Source organism: Pleurodeles waltl, chromosome 2_1 (genome assembly GCF_031143425.1).
Source record: "Pleurodeles waltl isolate 20211129_DDA chromosome 2_1, aPleWal1.hap1.20221129, whole genome shotgun sequence".
NCBI lineage: Eukaryota > Metazoa > Chordata > Amphibia > Caudata > Salamandridae > Pleurodeles > Pleurodeles waltl.
Window position 1 is genome coordinate 304,824,456 of NC_090438.1, and position 24,103 is coordinate 304,848,558.

The 24,103-nt window shown below is 45.9% G+C and overlaps 1 protein-coding gene across 1 annotated transcript in view; it reads right to left on the reverse strand.

The window, feature by feature from the left end:
- The window catches only part of WDR44 (WD repeat domain 44), a 464,168-nt gene that overhangs the window by 79,206 nt on the left and 360,859 nt on the right, over positions 1 to 24,103 (reverse strand). The window contains exon 17 of the mRNA XM_069212536.1: positions 16,995 to 17,110. Coding sequence (XP_069068637.1) covers positions 16,995 to 17,110 — 116 coding nt within the window. The remainder of the gene's footprint in view (positions 1 to 16,994; positions 17,111 to 24,103) is intronic.

Consider the following 24,103-nt stretch of genomic DNA (forward strand, 5'->3'; position numbering starts at 1 on the left):
TTGAGCATCTCAAACAAACAAGTCCCTAGCTGCAGAACAGACAATTTTCTCTTGACTCCTCAGATAAAGAACACAAATAAATGTGATGACTCGTACTTTGCAGGGATGAGAGAATGCAATGATGCGGTTGGTCAGGGTAGTGGGGGTGAGTAAGGAAACAACTAACATCTCTGCATAGTCTCCGAGAATCAAACAAATGGTAATTTATACGCTCTTAACGACATCTTTTGGAACTATCCGTTTCATTTAGTGAAACAAAGATAAGAAATGTTTTGTTCAAACGGTTATCTGTCATCTTTAGGAGAAACAGAGGGTAGTGTTCTGTAGGGGGATAGAAGCAAGCAAGTTACTTACCTTTGGTAATGTCTTATATGGTAGACACTCCATCTAGTCACATATTACTTACTTTACAGTATTCGCCAGGTGTCAGACTGGATCGGACATTTTCAAGCATAACCTCTCCGTGACGGTAAGAGGAGTTGTTAGGTTCCATGTAGGTGTCGTCCATGACATGTGCAGTGCCTATATAGGCGCCACCCCAGCACACTGACGTGTTACTTTTCATGACCATTCCACAACAGAAATACTGAGCTACAAAGGTTACCAACGTATTGTGCAGACACTAAAGAGTTCATAAGGGTTTACCCTACATGGAGAAATCTGTTTGCAGACCAGGGAGGGTTGGAGGGTCGGTAAGGAATCGATGGCTAGTTAGAGTCTCTACCAAACACAACGTTACCGAAGGAAAGTAACTTGTTTGTTCGATAAAGACTTCTAGCTGCAGACTCCTTCCCTTAAAATGCAGAAAGTCAGTCTGTGAACATAGTTAGATCAGGAAGTTCTGAAGGACAGGATGGGCAAAGTGTCCCTCACAACAGCCCTGACAGTCGAGGCCGTAGTTCTTAGTAAACATGTGTAAAGATGCTCATGTTGAAGCCTGACAAATGTCCAAGACAGGGACTCCTTGAGCTAACCGAGTGGTTGCAGTTTTGGCTCTAGTGGAATGAGCCCTCAAGACATTGTGAAATGCTCTGTTTCTGCACATTCTTACCTTGACAAACCAAATTAAAAGTTGATCATCCACCTGGATCTCTCTGGTGTGATCAATGTGAACACTTCTTGGGTCAAGGCGGTGGACTCTCTTCTCCACTTTGGAAGGGGGAGGCGGGGCAAAGAAGGCAGTTAATGTGATTGTCTGGCCTACGTGAAAAGGTGTTACCACGTTCAGCAGAAAAGAGGCAAGTGTTCTCAGAACCAATTTGTCTGGGGAAAAAAGTTGTGTAAGGATGGTTCATAGAAACTGCCTGCAGTTCACTAACCTACCTGTCTGATGTAATGGCCACTAAGAAGGCCGTTTTATGGTCAACAGACAGACAGCAATAGTGCACAGGCTCCAAGGGTAAGCACATCAGGAAGATCAAAAAAAAGGTTCAGGTCCAATTTGGGCATGACAAAGGGTTTTGGAGGGAACATATGCTGTAGGTTTTTCAGAAAACAAGTCACAAAAGGTGATTGAAACATTGAGGGCTATTCAGGCAACCACAAGAATGCCAATATGGCGGAAAGGTCCCATTTAACAGTGCCCAGAGCATAGCCTTGAACATGCTAACCAGAGAAGAAACAGCAAAACCTCAGACAAGTGTGCAGAAAGGGGATCCAGATTTTTTGAAGCACACCAAGCCACAAATGTGTCCCAACTGCAGGCATGTGCTATCTTGGTTGAGGGATGCCTGGCTGCCAGAATTACATCACATACTTCTGGAGGAAGTTCAAAAACTGTTAACTGCTGCTGCTCAAACTTCATGCATGAAGGCAGAGTAGGTGCAGGATCCTGCCCGGTTGCTGCAACAGATCATCCCAAAAGGGTAGCCTGATCGGAGGACTGATGCTCATGTTCAGGAGACCATTCTCTCTGTGCCAATCCGGAGTCACAAGAATGACTTGGGCCTGGTTGTTCCTGATCCTCTTGAGAACACTGGGCAGGAGTGATATCGGTGTAAAGGAAAACAAGAGGCCTGAGAGCCATTTAAGACAAAATGCATCTCCTAGCGAGACTCCCTTTGGAAATTTCAGTGTGCAGAAGAGCTGATATTGCCCGTTAGAAGTGGTGGCAAATAGATACAACCAAGGTTCGACCCAGTATTTAAAGATACCTTCCACCATCTCCAGATGGAGCCACCTTTCATGATCTGCTGGTCATTGATGGCTGAGCTAAATCACCAAGGAAATGCCCTGATATTCCAGCCATGTCCAGAGCATGTCTTGACAGAGGCTTCACAACCCTACCACATTGCAGTGGTGTTGTCTATGAACACCTGAAATAGCCTTCCCTTGATGGAAGTAACAAAGGCTTTCAATATCAGTAGGATCGCTCCAGCTCCAACAGGTGTATGTGGAGCTGAGACTCTCTTGGATTCCAAAGTCCTCAGATCTCCACCTCTCCCAGATGGCCACTCCAGTCCAGAAGTAATGCGTCTGGCACTAGTGTGCCCTGGGTGGGGAAGGGACAAGGGTCTGCTGCTGATCCAATTGTGACTCATCAGCCATCGGTGAAGGTCTTTTGCAATGCTCTCAGATATCTGGACCAGGTTGGACAGATTCCACTGATGCTGTGACAATGGAATCTCAGGCCCCACAGCAGAGCCCACAGATGGCAACAGGCATGCGTCCCCAGCAGGATGCAGAAATCCATAAGTCTCACCAGCCTCAAGGTCATTGCCACCAAAATCCAGGTTATCCAGAATCATAGCCTGAATATCTTGGACTAGTCATCCTGGAGGATAGGCCCAGATCTGAACTGTGTCCAGAACAGCTTTGATGGAAGGAAGCATCTGGTAGGGAGTCGATGTGACTTCATCACACTTAGAGTGAACCCACTGGGAATGAAAGTGGTCTGCTGTAGTCTGGAGGGGTGGCCTGCTGTCGACAGATCTGAAGATGATGACATGGGTGGTGGGGTTTCTAAGAAAGGTATGTAGTAACCCAATGAACAATTTGTAGTACCCGCCTGTCTGATGTGATGGTCTGCCCGTGGCACAGGTGATGACAGAATGTGCAGCCAACTGGGTGCCTGTGATGGTATGAGAACAAACTAAAGTGGTGCTGAGGCTGCAGCTGCCGGAAGGGGGCGGACTGGGTAAACATCTGGCTGTCTCTCCCACACAGCTTATGGGAACCGCGTCCATGGCCACAAAAGGACTGGGGAGCATATTGGCTTTGGTGGCTGGGCAGAAATGGACAAGGTTGGCAGCCCTTACAGTAGCTACAGTAGCCTCATGTCCGGCGCCTCAGCACCCTTCTTATCACCGTAGCATAGGAATCCCCTTCTTCCAAAGCCACACTAGAAAGAGAGACTAAGCCATTGTCAGGAGAGGTGATCAGACCACCGGCATCTGCCAGTTCCTCGTACCAGCGGTCTTCTGTCTCATCAAGGGTGTTAATGTACCCAAAGAGATCCTCAGATCCTGCTCAATTATACTCCTTCCCAGGCCTGCTGAAAAAAGCACGTCCTGGCTCCGATCCAGAAGGTTGAGATCTAGCCAGCACCAGAGTCCAGCTTACGTATCTGAGTCAGGTATTGTTAAACCTGTCAGCCTCAGGGTGGGCCCCCCAACTCTTTGCCTTTCTCCTCCATTTTTGTGCTGATCTCGTTTTTGCTGGTCTTAGGACTCTGTACACTTCACCACTGCTAATCAGTGCTAAAGTTGTGTGCTCCCTCCTCTGTACATGGTAATATTACATTACCCGCTGTAGTTAGTCTGGACCAGGGTAGGAAAGGCAAGCTGCCTAAGGACATCAAAGGGAGACCTATAGATGCTTCTCCCCCACTTCAAAGGAACAACTGCGTATAAATACTGGACCTCTGACACCAACAGTTCAGTATATTTTTGAACCTGTGGATACTCAGCTAGGAAGGACTGCTGTGCTGCTATAAAGACTGACACTCTGCTGTTCAAAAGGAACTGCTGCTGTACTGCCCTGCTGCCTTTTTGCCTGGGGAACAAGAACAGGACCCGCAACTTCATCTTGAACCCGGGACCCCAGAGTGACTCCAAGGGCTGGTCTGCTAGCCTCCGGATTTGATCCTCAGGGATGTAAAAGGTTCCCCAACCAGCTCCTGGACAGAGATGCAGCGAGTTCCTGACCCCCCCCGCACTCCCCCCCAAGTGGTGCCTCTCAGGACCTGGACCAGTGGAGTCGCTCAAAGACTCTTAAAGAACAAGTTACTTACCTTCGGTAATGTATTATCTGGTAGAGACAGGAACTAGCCACTGATTCCTTACCTTAGAACTCTCTCCTAGGTGCCAAACTGGATCCAGAAATTTTTCCCAGTAGTACCCCTGCACGTCAGAAGAGGGCGTTGTGCAACTCCATAGCTACGTTGTCCAACAGATGTGATGTCAATAGAGTCCAAATAATCCCTTCTCCGACGCGCTGTCAGTTTCTTCATTGACTTTTTTCTGAAGCAAAACATAGTCCCCCAGTGTAACTGCCTAAGGAAACCGGGTGCCAAAAAAGAGAATATTCATGAGGCATGTCCCTTACAACACAATTGTGAATCGCAAACAGTGTAGTTAACACTGATGTACATTTTGTTTTGTGACTCGCAATTTGAGATTCACGAATGGAAAACAAAAGGTTGTACATCTGGCCCAAAATTAGGGCACTGGAGGAAGTATCCTAATCCTAGAAATCTCTCCTCAAAGCAGGGAGGATCGGTAAGGAACCTGCAGCTAGATCCTGTCTCTCCTAGATAAGGAGTTACCAAAGATAAGTAACTTGTGCATGTGATAGGGACATCTAACAGTAGATTCTTTAACTTCAAATTGATACCCAAGTAATACCATGTCCAGAGGTGAGACTGCGGACCAATTTCAGAGAAGAAGGCCTACAGGTCAAATGAGAAAATTGCCCATCACAACAGACTTCACTGTCCAACTGGTAATGTTAGGTAAACATGTGCAGGGAAATGCATGTTGCTGCCTGGTCAGTATTCAGGATCGGAACTCCACATTGTAATGCAGTGGTCGCAGACCTGCCTCTGTAAGAATGAGCATGGAAGCATTCAGCGAGTTGAGTCTTGGACAATACACAGCAGATTGTAATGTAAATGTGACCCAACCTGAGAAAAGCCTAGAATAGCTGATCTATAAAAGAGACTGAAAACTCTGAGGAATTAGGTGAATAAAAAACATACTCCTCACCATAAGAACTGTGGAAGTACCAGAGGCAAGTAAAGCCCTAAAGGAATTCAACAGGGGAATAGCATTACCCTGGCAGTGGGACAAATATGTCGGAGGACAAATGACAACATGAAGATAAAAAAAACACCTGCTCCAGAGGCGGAATGAACCCATGTTCGCCAAGTACATGGAAGATCAAAGTCAACAAGCAGTACCACTGAGCAGTAGCACATCGCCATAAAAACATCACTGCAGCCAAAGCTGCTCTGCAAAAACAGAGATAAGAAGCATTGAACAAACATGGCAGACATACATGGCAAAGACCACAACAGCAAGTATTGGAATAGAGCAACCGTTGCCCTAAGAAAAAACTGGGAGGAATAAAGGAAATGCCTCTGGGATCAACTAGAAATAAAAGAATGGAACAAGTGGAGAACAGCATACACTCCAGTTGGGCGAGGGAAGGTATCTACAGGCACCACCGGCGCCGCACCTGACGGCATCCAGCGTCGGGTAGGGTGATTTGTTTGGTGTCGACCAGCTTTGCTGACATCAGCTGATCGAATTCCCGCATGGCAGGTGGGAGCCCCAAAGGTTTGTACACTGGAGCCGGTACAGATTCAAGTATGGACCAGAGTATGGATTCAGAGGGCCTAAATGACACAGAGTGTGAACCCACCGGCAAGGATTCAAGTAGGACACCTTTTGGGGCTAAAAAGCACGCCAGAGCAAGGTAGGGGCCAGAAGATGGTGTGAAGGGAGTTTTAATAATTCTGCATCTGGGCGAGAGTCACTGGGCTCCAGGGAAGATATGGAGACACGGGGTGGACTCATGCTCTGACTCCTCAACTGGGGATTGGGAGCGGGCAGTGGAAACGCGCACTTACCTACCGCAGACAGATGCCGCAACTTCGACTGTTGGTGCTTTGTAGTCTGCTCCTTTGAGTTGGATGGACGACTGTGGGAACAGGTCCTGGAACAGACTCACAACCGCTCCCTGGACTTGGATCAAGACTGATGAAGGTGGGGGGTCTCTGCCAGACATGCCGTCAAGACCTTCATACAGCGTTCTTGCAACACCTTTGGATGAAGGCGATGAAAGGTGCTGCAATCCTCTGAGTCATGGTGTTTCCTGAGACACCACATGGAAACTGTATGAGGGCCCGTGGCAGACATATAGAAAATTGGCACACCGTTCCCTCATCATAAGAAAGTGTTTTTGAGATAGGCCAAAGGCCAGAGAAACACTCCGGATCCGCATTGTACCACGTAAAAGAAGGAACTGACATCAGCGTGTCGAAAAGGGGATTATATTGACTACGTTGAAGTCACATCTGGTGGAATACTTCATTACAGAGTCGCACAACACCGTCTTCCGGCATGTAAAGTTACCAATGGGAAAAATTTCCGTATCCAGTCTGGTGTCTGGGAGGGATTAGATTTTTGTGAAATTTTGGTCGTTTTATTTATTAACCTTTGCTCTATTGTTCTAATCTTGTGTGGGATCTAATTGTGTGGTGATATCACTGTTTTGCTGCTTAAGTGTTGCACAAATACTTTGCACGTTGCCTCCAAGCCAAGCATGAACACTCTGTCCCAATTACTAGGGGGCTGTGTACAGGTTAGTTTGGGGTTTGCTTGTGCCTTACCTGACAAGGATTGTGGTTGCTCTTTGACCAGGGCTCACCCCCCAGTCAAACAGAACCCAATTTTTTTACAGGTATGATGAATCGGTTGGCGGACTTAGGAACAACGTTACTGGAACAGGCTCTGGGGAAGGTTGCTGTCTGCTGATCGGAGTTGACACAGATCCCAAACCAGACCCAGTAGGCCTGACCCACACCGAGTGTAGACCAGCCAGTAGAAATCCAGTGGGGGCATTCTATGAACCTATGGGCCCAAAGCTTTACAGAGGGCTAGGGCCGCCCAAAAATTAGACGCATGGCCTCATAAAATTCTTAGAGTTGGATGGGGGTTACTCTGGCTCTGGGAAACTCAGGGAGGCACAAAGCAGACCAAGAGGCAGACTCTGCGTGGGAGCAGAATTAAGTAACACCATTCCTGCGCCTCGTCCTAGGATTTGGACTGGAGGAGTGAAGTTGAAAAGTGCTTCAACTTCTTGTGAGACTTACCTGACAGCTTTGTGTGTGACAACAAGTGCAAACGGGTCCTGGAACACCGGGAAGGGTATCAGCATCGGGTGACTTGCAGCTTAAAAGAACACTCGGTGCCTTGGGTTTAATGATGTGGCAGCCCTCACAAGTCTTGGAGTTGTGGTCCAGCTCCAATAAGCAGGGGCAAACCAGAAGGAGCTGGATTCTGGTACACTACACCCCCTGCCTGGTTTGTAGATGCAACTTCTACTGATGTGCACTGGGTTCCTGCTAACCTGGTCCCTAGTGCCAGCGTTCCATCCTTAAAACAAGACACCTGGTCACTTGATTCCCAAATGACCAGGCCCTTCAGCCCCCTGTATGTCCCTACAAAATGCTACCCCTTGTACCTACGGGCATGGGTACTGAGAAGGACCCCTCAGAGCTGCAGCACAACCTTTGCCATGCTGAAGGACCCAGCACCAACCTTAAGCAGACTGCCATTGCAGACTGCTTGACAAGGTGCTCCAAAAAACTGAAAACACAACATGGCACGCACTTGTGTGCCATGTCCTCTAAAATACTGCTTGCAAAATCTATAAGTCACCTCTACAGCAGGCTATAAGGCAGGGTGCATTATATTACAAGTGAGGGCATAGATGCATGAGCAAATTTGCACCTACTGGGTCTTTGCCCATTCTTAAGCATAGTAAGTGTACATGGAAGCCATTTTAAATACATGTGCCGGACACTGGTCACTACAAATTCCCCAGCTACATGATGTCTTCTCTGAACCTAGGGATGTTTGGTATCAAACATCTTCTATTACAGGGAGTGCAGAATTATTAGGCAAGTTGTATTTTTGAGGATTAATTGTATTATTGAACAACAACCATGTTCTCAATGAACCCAAAAAACTCATTAATATCAAAACTGAATATTTTTGGAAGTAGTTTTTAGTTTGTTTTTAGTTTTAGCTATGTTAGGGGGATATCTGTGTGTGCAGGTGACTATCACTGTGCATAATTATTAGGCAACTTAACAAAAAAAAATATATACCCATTTCAATTATTTATCATTACCAGTGAAACCAATATAACATCTCAACATTCACAAATATACATTTCTGACATTCAAAAACAAAACAAAAACAAATCAGTGACCAATATAGCCACCTATCTTTGCAAGGACACTCAAAAGCCTGCCATCCATGGATTCTGTCAGTGTTTTGATCTGTTCACCATCAACATTGCGTGCAGCAGCAACCACAGCCTCCCAGACACTGTTCAGAGAGGTGTACTGTTTTCCCTCCTTGTAAATCTCACATTTGATGATGGACCACAGGTTCTCAATGGGGTTCAGATCAGGTGAACAAGGAGGCCATGTCATTAGATTTCCTTCTTTTATACCCTTTCTTGCCAGCCACGCTGTGGAGTACTTGGACGCGTGTGATGGAGCATTGTCCTGCATGAAAATCATGTTTTTCTTGAAGGATGCAGACTTCTTCCTGTACCACTGCTTGAAGAAGGTGTCTTCCAGGAACTGGCAGTAGGACTGGGAGTTGAGCTTGACTCCATCCTCAACCCGAAAAGGCCCCACAAGCTCATCTTTGATGATACCAGCCCAAACCAGTACTCCACCTCCACCTTGCTGGCGTCTGAGTCGGACTGGAGCTCTCTGCCCTTTACCAATCCAGCCACGGGCCCATCCATCTGACCCATCAAGACTCACTCTCATTTCATCAGTCCATAAAACCTTAGAAAAATCAGTCTTGAGATATTTCTTGGCCCAGTCTTGACGTTTCAGCTGGTGTGTCTTGTTCAGTGGTGGTCGTCTTTCAGCCTTTCTTACCTTGGCCATGTCTCTGAGTATTGCACACCTTGTGCTTTTGGGCACTCCAGTGATGTTGCAGCTCTGAAATATGGCCAAACTGGTGGCAAGTGGACTCGTGGCAGCTGCACGCTTGACTTTTCTCAGTTCATGGGCAGTTATTTTGCGCCTTGGTTTTTCCACACGCTTCTTGCGACCCTGTTGACTATTTTGAATGAAACGCTTGATTGTTCGATGATCACGCTTCAGAAGCTTTGCAATTTTAAGAGTGCTGCATCCCTCTGCAAGATATCTCACTATTTTTGACTTTTCTGAGCCTGTCAAGGCCTTTTTTTTGACCCATTTTGCCAAAGGAAAGGAAGTTGCCTAATAATTATGCACACCTGATATAGGGTGTTGATGTCATTAGACCACACCCCTTCTCATTACAGAGATGCACATCACCTAATATGCTTAATTGGTAGTAGGCTTTCGAGCCTATACAGCTTGGAGTAAGACAACATGCATAAAGAGGATGATGTGGTCAAAATACTCATTTGCCTAATAATTCTGCACTCCCTGTAGTAAATCCTCATTGATTCCAGTGATGGGTTTGTTAATACATGCACCCAGAGGGCACCTTAGAAAAACCTCAGGTGCACCCTGAAAAACCTATCAACTGCTGGTGAACTCACCAACTGGTTCTGGCCAGCCTGCCACCAATAGATGAGAATTTGAAATCCCAGGGGGAAAGCCTCCGCTCTCGAGAGGTCAGAAATAAAAACCTTTCCGGGCTGGAGTGTTACCCACCCCTCCCCACAGGATCCCCTTCATTCCAGGGCAGGAGCTTTAAAGAATCTCACTGCCTTTGGTACGTAGATCTGGCCTTCCTCAGAGGAAGATGCTAACCCCCCTGCCTCAGGGCCCGTCTGGCACCTGGACAGGCGGGAAAATTATCTATGCAGGAGGGGTGTCACACTTCCAGACAGGGAACTTCCCTAAGGTGGCTAGCCTGAAGTAGACACCACTTACAAAATTCTGCCATCTTGCTTGTGGTGGAATTTAGGGACTCTGGACAGGGTGATAGCCACTCCCCACAGAAAGTGGTCATCTAGGGGGTTTAGTGAACCCAAGGGTAAGCAGCCCATTGTCTACTAACATTCCCCTTAGTGGTCCCTAAGTTGAGTATTTAGGGTACTCCCGGATACCAGATCTTCGCTGGACTCAAAAGGAGAAGTAGACGAGAAGCCTGCTTAACCTGAGAACCGAGGATAACAACTGACTTAGTGCCAACCCTTCTGGCCTGCTGCATCAAATCCTTGAGGAGCAATGCCCTGTCCTGACGCTGCAGCCTCCAAGAAACTGGGAGAGCTGCCAGTGCTCTGCAAATCACCAAGAACAACTCCCTTGGAGTGAAGGAGCTGCTGCCCTACATCCACAGACACCCAAGAAAAAACTGTGAGGACCGGGACTGCCAAAAACACAATGCCGGACATCACCACTGCATTTGAGCCACTTACCCAGAGCTGAAGTGGGCCAATGGTGTCAGCATGGTCCCCAGGCCCTCCAGAGATGAAGCCCACCCCAAGCTTGCCCTCTGGGGACTTCCTGATGGCGTCTGCAGAATGATTCTTTAGGACCCCCCCTTCACTGGGACTGCCACCGGTGACGATAAGCCAGACCAAACCACTGCTGCAACTAGACACCCCGGACCGAGGAGAGGAGGACCACTGGTGTCCATACGTCCCTCAGGCTCGTGAGACCCATGCCCACCTGTTGGTTCGGCCAGACCGGCCCCCCAGTCCATGTCTGCAGCCTGTTTTTGTGGGTCCCCTGCACAGTGACTGCCTCCAGTGACGGTAAACTCGAATGTCCAAACCACCTCTGCACCTGGATGTCCCAGGCCGAGGAGTACAGGACCACTGGTGACCCTACAACCCTGAGTACCACAAGAACTGAACCCCCTTGATCATTCACACCGATTGGACTCTCAGTCCACCTCTACTTCAACTTTGTGACAAGACTGATCCCCATTTATTTACACAGGGGACCCGACACTGAAGTGCACCACTGCACCCAGCTGCCTCTGGGCCACCCAAGGTGCCCTGTTGGTGCTGCCTTGGACCTTGCCTCACACAGACCCTAAGTCCAGGTGATTGGTCCCATAAGTCACTGTATTATATCTGTACGCAGGGCTTTTTCTTCCTCCACAGGATAACATTACCGCATCAGAAAAACACTCTGTCTACATTTGAAAACGATAAAAATTCATAACTCAAAAAGCGCTCACCTGATTCTGATAATCTTGGTATCTAAATTTATATAAAAGTATGTGTTATTTTTATAAATTGGTGTTGGATTTCTTGATTGAGTGAGTGTCTCACTTACTGCATTAGTGTGTCCATTACATGCTCAGAACTACCCCCTCCCATATGGTAAAGTGTTGGACCACACCACCAAAAAAGAGAGCATTTGGGATGTCATTTATGTCTCTGTGCTATCTCTAGGGATTGCTTGGACTCTTTGCACAGTGTACCTCATTTTGGTCCACTATATAAAGAGCCAGCTTCCTACAGGGGTCTGTCGCAGATATCTGTCTGTGACAGGAACCATAAGGTTTAAACCCCATCATTTTTTGGGGGGGGAGGGGGGGCATCCAGTCAACATTGGGAGACAACATCTTGAAAAGGGCTTGACAAAAGGTCAAATAAGTCAGTCAAATATTAACTGGAGTTAGCACTCTCCAGATCTGCACTGACTGGCGTGAAAAGAGAAGAACTGATGGCAGTGTGCTGGGGTGGCGCGTATGTAGGCACAGCGCATGTCACTTGTATTGCGGACAATATGGAGATGAGCAATGCCACCTACCGGCATGCAGAGGTAATGCTTGAAAAGTTTTGGGGGCTCGTCTGACACATGGGGCATATTCTAAGGTAAGGAACCTACGGCTAGAATTCTCTATCAGACAATAACTTTTAAGAGGTAGGAAACAAGAACCAATCTGGAGACTTGGGGTCAAAAAAGATACTCAGCACTGAGGCCCAAATTTTAGGAAGAGTAGATGATCATCTTAAATTCATGGAACCATGATAAGCTGCTAAAATTCATAGAACTACACCAGATAACAAAATGACAGAAGCGTTCAAAGCCTGGAAAAAGACATGCAGCATGAAAATAGGAAACATTTTTAAAACAGAGGTGAATAAAATCTATTGAAGAAATGAGGGTACAATAACAAATGCAGGAATCAGAAAGCGTTTGATACATACAAATGCCAATCAGAGTTTTAAATCCAAGTATAAAGACACCTGAAACTCAATCTCTTACCACATTTGAAAACAACATACAGAAAGTCTGACAAAAAAAAGCACTTGATATCTAGGATATATAAACTAATTCAAGAAGAAGAAACACAAGGGAAATACAGATACCAAACCAATTGGGGAAAACAACTAAGTGATAATCTTAATGAGGAGCAACGAGAAGAACTAATAAATGGATGGACAAAAGGTATCACACATGAAGATGGGGTGAAAAACGGTGGCAAGATTATTTATTGAAGGCATCTCAGTCCTGCCCACCTTTATTAATCTAGTGTATACCAACCTGATGAATGTTGGAGGGGTTGTGGAAACAAAGTGACCTTCTAGGGTGGTTCCAAAGAGCAAGTTGGACCAATCTGAAGAGAGTGTCTCATGCTTCTTACAATTAAACAACAGATCTTATCTACATAGGGCAAATCAATTACACAACAATGCTCCTTTAAGGACTGGTCTTTACTCTCCTATACTATTTTGAGAGTGTCTGAAGAGTGATTACATGCCCCCGAATGCTGACAGCCTTGTAGTTCGTGCAGTGTTTCCCTCCATCCTCAATTTAATGCAAGTATCGACACCAAAGAAAGCTGCAACATAAAGACTATGTGCCTAGCTAGGTATACTGGGAATCCAGGTCGGTCTGGGGTATGGAGTGAAGGATAAAGTTTGGGGACGGTCTTACAGTCTCTAAATTTGATGTCAAAAATGTAATAAAAACTTACTAAAATATAAACAGAGCCACCACTTAAACGCATCACAAGTAAAGACATATTTTTGTGAGATGCAGCACAGTGTCAGAATATTGGCAACATGGCATCTCATCACCAAGGGGCATGTGTTTTAGAGAGCAGTATACAAATTTAATAAATAATCCAATAAATCAAGCAAATAAATCGAAAGGGGCTTCTCCAGCTGGGTGCAGCCGTCTCATAGTGTATACACTTCTCAGCTTCCACTATGCTGCACCCATTTCTTCCAGCATTTGCAGTCACATAGGAATCAATGCAGTTCAGCAGTCTGAAGAACATCTCAGGCTTCACTACCATCCAGAATCCTGTGTTTGGCATCTTCTTATCCAGCAGACAAACAGATTACCCCTGCATCATATGATCAAAAATGTCTAATTGACACTGGTCTAGAATCTGGCTACTCCTGTTCTGCCACAAATTTAAGGAAGAGGGATTAAAGCAAAGGCAGAAAGGTCTTCTAGAGGACCCCAGGCAGTCACAGCTTCTCTCTCTCCTCTTCCAAATCATGAGCGTCTTCTAAACTGGCACTGCCAAAACCTTCAAGGCTCCGCTACGATCTATTCAGCCCACCTCACACTAACTCACTGAGCCACATACACTTCAAACACATTCCTGTATAAAACACAGTAGATCTCTGAAGACACCATTGCAGAGTTATGTGCCACACCACTTGAGAATGTTAAATATCAGACATACAACACATCCCCATAGCCGTAGGCTTGAAATCCCGCTCTGAAGACGGTTTAATGTAAAGACTTTTCTAACAAAAATATATAACGCTGTGCACTGCAGTAACTGGCAAAGCGCACACACGCACAAAAATCAGGTCAACCTGCATACAGAACTGATCTCTTCAGATCAATATATGTCACCCTTGCCTACTTTCTGATTTACGATTGCCTTTTCCAGTTTCTTTCATGAAATAGGCCCTAGCAGTAGTTAATGACATCCTTGTGGTTCCATGAGTAATGTTTTCACAGTCCTTATGAAACAAGCCACTCACAGCCTCACGCATCCCACATAAAAAATGACAAAGGGGCCTGTGACTCTATGGTTGCTGTGTGTTTGGTGAGGTATTTGTGAAAGGTATTCATGTTATACGCCCCTCTAAGTGATTCAATTGTCAATCAGGAGTGTTCTGACTTTGGGCCCGATTTAGATCTTGGTGGAGGGGAATACTCTGTCACAGATGTGACCAATATCCCGTCCGCCATATTATGATCTCATTATTTACTAGGGAGATCATTGGATGGGATATCTGTCACGTTTGTGGCAGAGTATTCAATCCACCGAGATCTAAATCATGCCCTTTGTGTCAGGCCACTTAGATTGTCACAGAGATCTACACTGAAAACAAGAAAGCGTCAATTCTCACAAACCACATTGGTTAGAAGTAAGCATCAAGGCCCAGAAGAAAATCTAAGCGTGAAGGTAAAATAAATGCACATCTAGAGACACATCAGGGCAGGTCTAATTTGCTAAACGGAGATAGCCACTGATATGCAAGGACTATAAACCTTGACAGAAGTGTACACGCAGACTGCGCAAGAAATATACACAGATGTATGTTCACTGTATTTACAAATGCTGTCACTGCCACAGAGAAACTTCCACATGCACAGATAGTTAATGAAAATATGATATGAGCACCCAAGGGATGCATGCAGTTAAGGAGCTCAGAAGAAATGCAGCTAGAAGAAGAAACAGACTTCAGAGAGAGGCATGCACAGGCACATCCAATTACTACGAGTCGGAAATGTGAGGTAAAGGATAAGAGATGTGGGCAACAAACTGGTCTGCCTGAATCCCACAGTTCACAGTGCTGAAAATTACTTTCACCTCACTTGGGGCATAGATTGACTGGGCACAGGGGGTAGCCTCAGTGAGCTAGCAAGACGCGATCAAGACCTACTGGTCTTCACAAAATGATCGGAGCAACGTGCTGCCTCTGGACCTGTTGAACCTATTTTCCATTCTGCTAGTAAGAACAATTAAACAGACTCTAAAGATTTTGGAGCGTACAGGCTCAACCCTTTGCATGTTTCTGATCCACATCTGCTTGCAAGCAAAATTTATATTATTACTTCCAAGTACATGCTTTTAACGTGGTATACTTCTTTAATTACTTTTTTTTTTTTACAACTGTAAAAGGAATTCCTCAAATCAAATTAGCTCAAGGTGCCTTTCATGATGGGCCTTAGAAAGCATCAACTGCTAGATACAGCTTTTCTCCCTTCCAGTAGCTCCTTCTCCATGCTCCTACCCTTGCTTTGGTACTCTCTCGTAGAGGAAATACACAAGAGTGCACACCCCTGGGCAGAGGATGTCACTCTGCCATAATGTTACTTAGTACACAAATTGGATGTTATGACTCCTGTTTAGGGTTTTATTAACTTCACAACAAAGCCATGTCCCCGATGAAAGTTTCCTGTATAAAACACAAAGCCATTAATTTCTGTCAGCCTTCTTACCTGAATAAAAGGGAAACAACATAAAGTGCCTCCAGAATATCACTGAGTTTTTCTATGTTATATTGTAAGTCCCAAACCTTTTTGGAACACCATAATATGACGTGCACCGTTTGAAGTTATGTTATCCAGTATAAACAGGTAGGATTTTTTACATGTAAATACTTTTATTTGGCCTTCAAATGCACTGATCATGTTATGAAAATGCATCTTAAATGATAAATACCTTAGCAAACCTTAAAAATATGTGATGAAATAACTAGAAATCTGAAAACAGGTATATACAGTGGGCAGTCAGCTTGAGCCAAAGGGACCCTATATTATTAGTGAAATAAATGATGATGTTACTTTAAGCACGTACCTATGTAAAATACTGTTTTGATACATGCAATTCCAGTGCCAAGTTAACAGGCTCAATGTATTCTGAACATATGCAGTAAAATGCAATCCCACCACTACAGACAATGGTAGACTTAATTGAAACTATACTCAGTAGACTGTTCACCATTTTATCCAGCACTTACAGAAAGATTCACAACCAAATTTGGCTTCCAGACCTATACCCCGACTAAATCACTAAAGCTTGTGCATCACATTGTCCTCCCACTATGATGACAGTCACCTAGAACAAAATGGGACATGTTCTACTTCGCAAATTACCACTATTGCCAAAAAATGGCTTGTGACCACAAGTGCTGTAAAAAACAAAACACCAATATACAACACTGCAAGTCAGGACGACGTGTGCAATACCCTTTTTATACCGCACTTCCCTGTGCTCCTTCCGAATGCAAAATATTCACACATACTGTCCTTTGTGTCTCAGCAGGACTCGGACACTTAGGGCCCAAATCCAATCTTGCCAGACAGGGGTACTCCATCACAAACATGATGGCTATCCCATCCGCCATATTACGATTCCATTATTGTTTATGGAGATCATAATATGGCGGATGGAATATCCGTCACATTGATGACAGATTATTCCATCCACCAAAATCGTAATCAGGCCCTTAGTATATCGAGCAGGAAAACTTGACCATGAGTCGTCATTACTGGTGAATTAAATATGGGACTTCACAAACTGCATTGAATCTTGGTGTTCATTAAGTTGTATGAGCAAGCATCTCCATTAGTATGAATTAAATGTTGACTATCTCGCCTGTTATTTAAATATGTGAGCTGTAAATTACATACAGGTATCTATCTAAACCATCCAATCAGCTAAATAGGTATTATACTGGATTATTTACTGTTAATTCTACACAGCCTAACCAGACAACAAAGGTGTGAACTAATTTGCAAAAACGCTTTATGCTTAGAAATGTGTACAGAAATTGCACGATTTAGAGTATTTTGACTTTATGAATTTTACCTGAAACTTGCTTTGATCTGGCTGCTGCTGTTCACATAGCCTTTGTACTTCATGGACAAAGATAAATCTCTTAAATCATACAGGCGTATTCTAGAGTCGTTAGATGTCACCAGTATCTACAAAACAAACAGGAACCTTTTGTAAATTTTTACAAATGAACCAAGAGCTATACACAATGTTAGAAATTGGGTCTTTGGTTGGCAGTCAGGTTATCCCCTGTCCAAGCAAGGACCCTCACTCTAGTCAAGGTAAAGGAGAATCACCCTCCGTTAACCCCGCTCACCTCCCCCCCGCCCCCGGTAGCTTGACACGAGCAGGCAGGCTTAACTTCAGAAGCAATGCGTACAGTATTTGTACCAACACACACAGTAATACAGTTAAACACTACAAAATGAAGAAAAATAGTTAATATTTAACTTAAACAATACCAGAACGGCAAAAATCCAACATACAGAAGTCACAATATGAAATTAAGAAAGAATAAGAGTCTTAATCCTTAGAAAACAGTGGGAATGCTGTTGTTGCGCAAAGTACCAGGTTAGCGTAAAAAATAAAGCTGCAAGGGTGCACGTGCGTCGAAAAAGGCCAGCGATGTGTCGATTTCTAACTCGCAAGCGAGGCAGTGCGATGTTCTTTTTCCGGTTGGGTCGGCGTGCGTCATTTCTTTTCTCCCGTAGGAGAGGAATGTGTCGATTCCCAGACGGGCACCTTGGGTCTGGATAGGCTTTGCGTTTATTTTTCACGCCCAGCGATGTTGCGCTGAAATCCGGTCACATGTTGGCAAAAAACTGTGTTGCGTGGGGCTTGCGTCGTTATCAGCAGCCGCTAGTGGGTGATGCACATCATTTCTCCAGTCGCGATGCACCTATCTCCCAGCTGCGATGCAGGTGGAGTGTTGATTTTAGCCGCGAGGCCGGTGCTGCGTCGTTTATCAGCTGCGTTGCAGATGGTGCGTCAAAAGTTTCCCTGCACTTTGTTCTCTGCGTGGATTTCTGTCTTTTTCCACCAGCTTCACCTTTCAAGGGCCCAGAGACAGGTTACGGCACCGTTTGGCAGGGCAGGAGTCTCACAAGAGATTCCAGGTGCTTGCAGAGAGAACTTTTTGATGTCCCTGAGACAACAGGATGCAAGCTCAGTTCAAGCCGTTGGAGATTTTTCTCCAGTGGGAAGTGACACAAAGGTCAGTCTTCGTCCTCCTTCAGGCAGAAGCAGCTACTGCAGGCCAACCCAGCAAAGCACAGTCACAGGCAAAGGGGCAGTCTCCTCCTCCAGCTCTCCTCCTTGGCAGAGGTTCCTCTTGGTTCCAGAAGTAATCTTGAAGAAATCTAGCGTATGAGGTTTTGGGTCTACTACTTATACCCCTTTCTGTTTTTGAAGTAGGCAAACTTCAAAGGAAAGTCTCTGTTGTTCTGCTTAGCCTAGGCCAGGCCCCAGACACACATCAGGGGGTTGGAGACTGCACTGTGAGAGGGCAGGCACTGCCCATTCAGGTGTTAGTGACCCCTCCTCCCTCCACTTTAGCACAGATGGCCCATCAGGATATGCAGGCTGTACCCCAGCTCCCTTTAACTCTCTGTCTGGAGGGGATTCACAAACAGCCCAACTGTCAAACTGACCCAGACAGGGAATCCACAAAAAGGCAGAGTCATTGAATGGGTTACACAAGAAGATGCCTACTTTCTAAAAGTGGCATTTTCAAACCAACAATCTAAAAACCAACTTCACCAAACTCCAAATTTCTATCTGCTCCCAAAGTGAATCTGCACTTTGAAGTTATTTAAAGGCAGCCCCCATGTTAACCTAGAAGAGAGATAGGCCGTGCAACAGTAAAATTTGAATTTAGCAGTATTTCACTGTTAGGACATGTAATACACACCAGTACATGTCCCACCTTTAAAATACACTGCACCCTACCCATGAGACTACCTTGGGCCTACCTTAGGGAGTCTTATTGGTATACAAAAGGAAGGTTTAGGCCTGGCAAGTGGGTACAATTGCCAGGTCGAATTGGCAGTGCAAGACTGCACACACAGACACTGCAGTGGCAGGTCTGAGACATGTTTACAGGGCTACTCATGTGGGTGGCACAACCAGTGCTGCAGGACCACTTGTAGCATTTGATTTACAGGCCCTGGATACCTCTAATGCACTTTATTAGGGACTTACTAGTAAATCAAATATGCCAATCATGGATAAATCAATTAACAATACAATTTACACAGAGAGCATATGCACGTTAGCAGTGGTAAAGTGCACAGAGTCCTAAAGCTAACAAAAACTGGTCAGAAAAATTAAGAGGAAGGAGGCAAAATGAATGGGGATGACCTTGCAAAAAGGGCCAGGTCCAACACACACAAACAAGGCAGCAACTGGGAATTACAGATTATATTTCTATGTCTAAGGTATGGATTCTGGCAATAAAAGAAGGTAATACTTTTTTTAATGAACGTGACAAAAAAGCTTGGTGCTGCATTCATGATTACTGACAGGAGTGTAGACATTTACTTAGAACGAAAAAGTCTCCCTTTCAGTTGGATGGTACAGAAATGAATGTAATAACGACTATAAAGAAATACTTCTTGGCCATGTCTAAAACCAAACTGGATGAGATAAAGATAAAATAGGAAAAAAGATGTAGGTTCTATAACGAAGACTGGGCGACAGTGACAAACAAGTTATTTACTTTCGGTAGTGCCTTATCTGGTAGAGACATATTCTAGTTGACGTTGCAGGTCCAATACAGGCACCACCCCGGCACACTGACACCAGCTTTTTTCCATGACTTTTCACGCCAGAAGCGCAGAGTCATGAATAACATTGACTACAGGTGCGTCAAAACGAAGGTCCTGAAAGGGGAGTCCCTGCCCCTAGCAATTAGTTTGCAGAGCGGGGACGATGGGTGGGTCAGTAAGGAATCTTTAACAAGAATATGTCTTTACCAGATAAGGCATTACCAAAAGTAACTAACTTGTTCATCTGTTAGAGACTTCTAGTAGAAGACTCCATCCCTTTTGAATAGATATCCAAGCAATACCATCCCCAGAGTTGGTTCTGCAAAACAAGATCATACTAGAAAGTCCTGCAGGACTGAAGGGGCAAAGTACTCATCCCTGCGGACCTGACTGTCCAGGCAGTAGTGATCGGTTAACATGTGCATGGGTGCCAAGGCGCAGCAACTCTTAATGCAGAGTACAACCCATGTGGTGGTGGTCTGCTTCTGCTCTGTGCGGCCTTTCTTCACACCCACATAGCCCACAAAGAGTTGATCATCCACCCGGAACACTTTTGTATTATCAAGGAAGAACGTCAATGCTCTTTTTGGGTTCAGGTAGTGGAGTCTTTCCTCTTTCTTAGAGGAATGGCGGGGTGCGTAAAAAGTAGGCAAGGTAATGGATTGGCCTACATTAAAGGGGTGGAGGGTATCAATTTTTGGCAGAAAAGAGGCCCTACTGAAAAACACCACTTCATCAGGGTAGATGGAAAGGTACAGCGACTTAGATCATAATGCCTGCAACTCACTCAGCCTGCGGGCAGATGTAATGGCCACAAGGAAGGCTGTTTTCAAAGTGAGAAACCCGAGAGGACAATTATGGTGAGGCTAAAAAGGAGCGCACATCAAAAAGATCAAGATCAAATTCAAATCCCAATAGGGCATAATGAATGGGGATGGAGGAAACATATGTGTAAGGCCTTTAAGGAACCTGTAGGAAGCTGACTCTGTATACTGGACACTGTGGAAAGAGTCCAAGCACACCCCAGAGGTATCACAGAGGCAGAAATCCCAAATGCTCGCTTTTGTGGTAGTGTGGTTGAGCAGTTAGGCACATCAGGGGGTACTGCTAAGCATGATTTGCACACTCATAGGTAGTAAGAGAGAGACAAACTCAAAGAAATCCAACACCAATTTATAAACACAATACTACTTTTATATACATTTTGATACTAAGATCATGGGAATCAGGTGAGTACTTTTCCAGTTATGAATTTTTACAGTTTTTAAAAGTTGTCATGGTGAATTTTTGGAGAATGTTATCATACCGGTAATTAGCAGTGACTTACAGGACCAATCTTCTGGAGTTAATGTAAGTATGGGGCAAGGTCCAAAGCAGCACCAACAGGTCATTTTGGGAAGCACTGGGGCGTCCCGTTGAAGAGGTGCTCTTCAGCGTGGGTGCCTTATGTTATCCTAAGGGGAAAAAACATGTACGGCATTTGGGCACTTAGCAATGACCTACAGGAAAGATCTTCTGGACTCAAGTATGGGGCAAGGCCCAACGCCACACCAACAGTTCACCTTGTGGAGCTCTGGGACATCTGGGTGCATAGGTCTGTTACGGTATCAGGTATCCCATTCACTTCAATGGGAAACGGTGAGGTCACAAAGTTGCTGCATGAATGGACTGGAATGCAAGTCCAGGAAAATCCACAGGGGGGCTCGACACTTGAGGTCCTCGGACATGAGGGGACAACATTGGTCCACTCCTCCTCGGGCTGTAGGGTGCAGGTACAGTGGCGTCTTCTGGCATCGAGTCCGGTGCTGGAGTGTCTCACGGTTGCAGGGGGGACCACAGAAACAGTCTGCAGGTGTGGACTGGGGATCCACTCTGACCAAGCCAAAAAGTGGGCTCTGATATCATGAAGTTGGGAGACGTGGGGACACCCTTAGTCCTCTTCTCCTTGGTCCAGGGCGGTTGGGTGCAGAGGTGTCCTGAGACATTGGGATTTTGTCCCCTGGTCACTCGCGGTTGCAAGGGAGTCTGCAGACTGCAGACGCTGTTGTGAAGTTCACAGTGGGTGCACTCAAAGTGGGCTATGTCTCTGGTGGGCCTTGGGACCACGCTGACACCATTGGCCCACTTCAACATGGGCTACGCGGCTCGGGTGCAGAGGTGGTGTCCTGCGTTGGGTTTTTGGTGGTCCTGGTACTCTCAGCTCTTTCTTGGGTGCCTGCAGATGTAGGGGAGCAGCTCCTTTAATCCAAGGGAGTTCTTCTTGGCAATTTGCGAAGCACTGGCAGCTCTCCCAGTTTCCTGGAGGCTGCAGCAGCAGGTCAGGTCAGTTGCTCAAGGGTCGGGTGCAGCAGGCAGGCTGGCAGTGTTGGCGCAAAGTCGGACGTACTTTTGGGTTCTCGGGTTCAGCAGGTTTTTTTGTCCACTCCTTTTGTGTCCAGCGAAGATCTGAGGCTTCAGGATCAGGGGGTCCCCTCAATACTCAATTTAGGGGGCATTAAGGGGAGTGAAGGGTAGCAGCCAGTGGGCTACTTATCCTTGTGGTCACTACACTCCCTAGATGACCACTTCCTGTAGGGAGTGGGCATCACTCTGTCCAGAGTTCCTAAATTCCACCACAAACCAGATGGCAGAATTTTCTAGTTGGTGTCCACTTCAGGCTGGCTCTCCTAGTGGTATGCCCAGAGCAGAAATGGAACACTCCTCCTGCATAGCTAATCTTCCCGCCAGTCGAGGTGCCAGATTAGCCCTGGGGCAGGAGGGTTGGCTTCTTCCTCTGAGGAAGGCCAGATCTGCATACCAAAAGTGGTGGGCTTCTTTGAAGCTCTCTACCTTGGAATACAGATCATCCTGTAGGGAGGGCCGTTCCACACCCTGGGCCGGACAGTGGACAGTTTTTGTTTCTTTCCTCCAGAGAGGCTCTCAACCTAGGGGGTCAGATTCTCACCTGTTGGTGGCAGGCTGGCCAGAACTGGTCAGAAAGCTCAGTAGCGGTTGTTAGGTTTTTCAGGGGGCACCTCTAAGGAGCCCTCTGGGTGCATGTATTAATAATGAATTCACTGGAATCAGTGAGGGGTTACTAATACAAGATGTTTTATACTAAACACCCTATCTTCAGGGAAGCCATCATGGGAACTCATATTGACCAGTGTCCAGTACATGTATCTAAAATGTCTAAAATGGCTTTCCTGTTCACTTATGTCTGGGAATCGACTAAGAGACAGAGCAGGGGCATATCTGCTCTTGCAGTTATGCCCACACATGTAATATAATGCACCCTACCTTAGGGCTGTAAGGCCTGCTGTGGGGGTGAATTACAAATATTACCTGAGGTGTCTGCCACTGTGTGCCATGTCGGGGTTTCCCTTTTAGGGTGCACGTGTTCATGCACCCTACAATGGTACTCCGACATGAGATTGGTGCTGGGTCCCTTAGAGTGGCACAAGTTGTGCTGCAGCTGTTAGGGACCCTCTGCAGCACCTAGGCCCTAGGTACTAGAGGTACCACTTACTAGGAAATTACAAAGGTGCTACAGGGCCTGGGCACTTGGGGATCACGCGACCGAGTGTCTTGTTTTGCGGGAAGGAACACTGGCAATGGGGACCTGGTTAGCAGGATCTCAGTGCACGTCAGTCAAAGTTGCATCAAAAACCAGGCAAAAAGTTGGTGGTGGGATGGGGCGGTACTGCGACCAAAACCCAGCTTCCTACAGAACCTATTTTACAATAGGAGACTTAAACTAAGAAGGTTGATCAGGCAACTTCAAAAAAGCAGAAATTGCAGGCAAATAACTTTTGAGAGTGCCCAAAGCAGAGTCCTGCTGGGCCAGAAAAAGTATAATCAGAACCTCAGAGAAAGGGGCAGAAAGGGGGCCAACAGACCGGTCTATGGATCATGCTTAAATTTCTTCCAAAGACAGGCGAACACTGTTTTGGTGGAGGGACTGCTGCTCAATCTTCACGCAAGAAGGGGGAGAGTGGACATGTTTGGGTGCAGAACCCTCCCCCTGCAACAGAAGATCCTCCTGAAGGGGTAGTCTGATCGGAGGATCGATGGACACGCTCAATAGCTCAGAATACCAGATTCTCCGTGCCCAGTCTGGAGCCACAAGGATTACTTGGATCCGGTCGTTCTTGATCTTCTTGAGAACTCTGGGCAGTAGTGGTATGTGCGGAAAGGAGTACAGGAGGTCTGAGTTCCAATCGAGACGAAAAGCGTCTCCAATCGATTGCCACCTTGGAAACTCCAACACGCAAAACTGCTGACACTTCGCATTCACTGCAGAGGCAAAACAGATCTAACCAAGGCTCTCCCCACTGCTGAAAGCAGGTAGCAAGGATTGCGCTTCCTCTGGATGGAGATGCTATTCATGATCCAGTA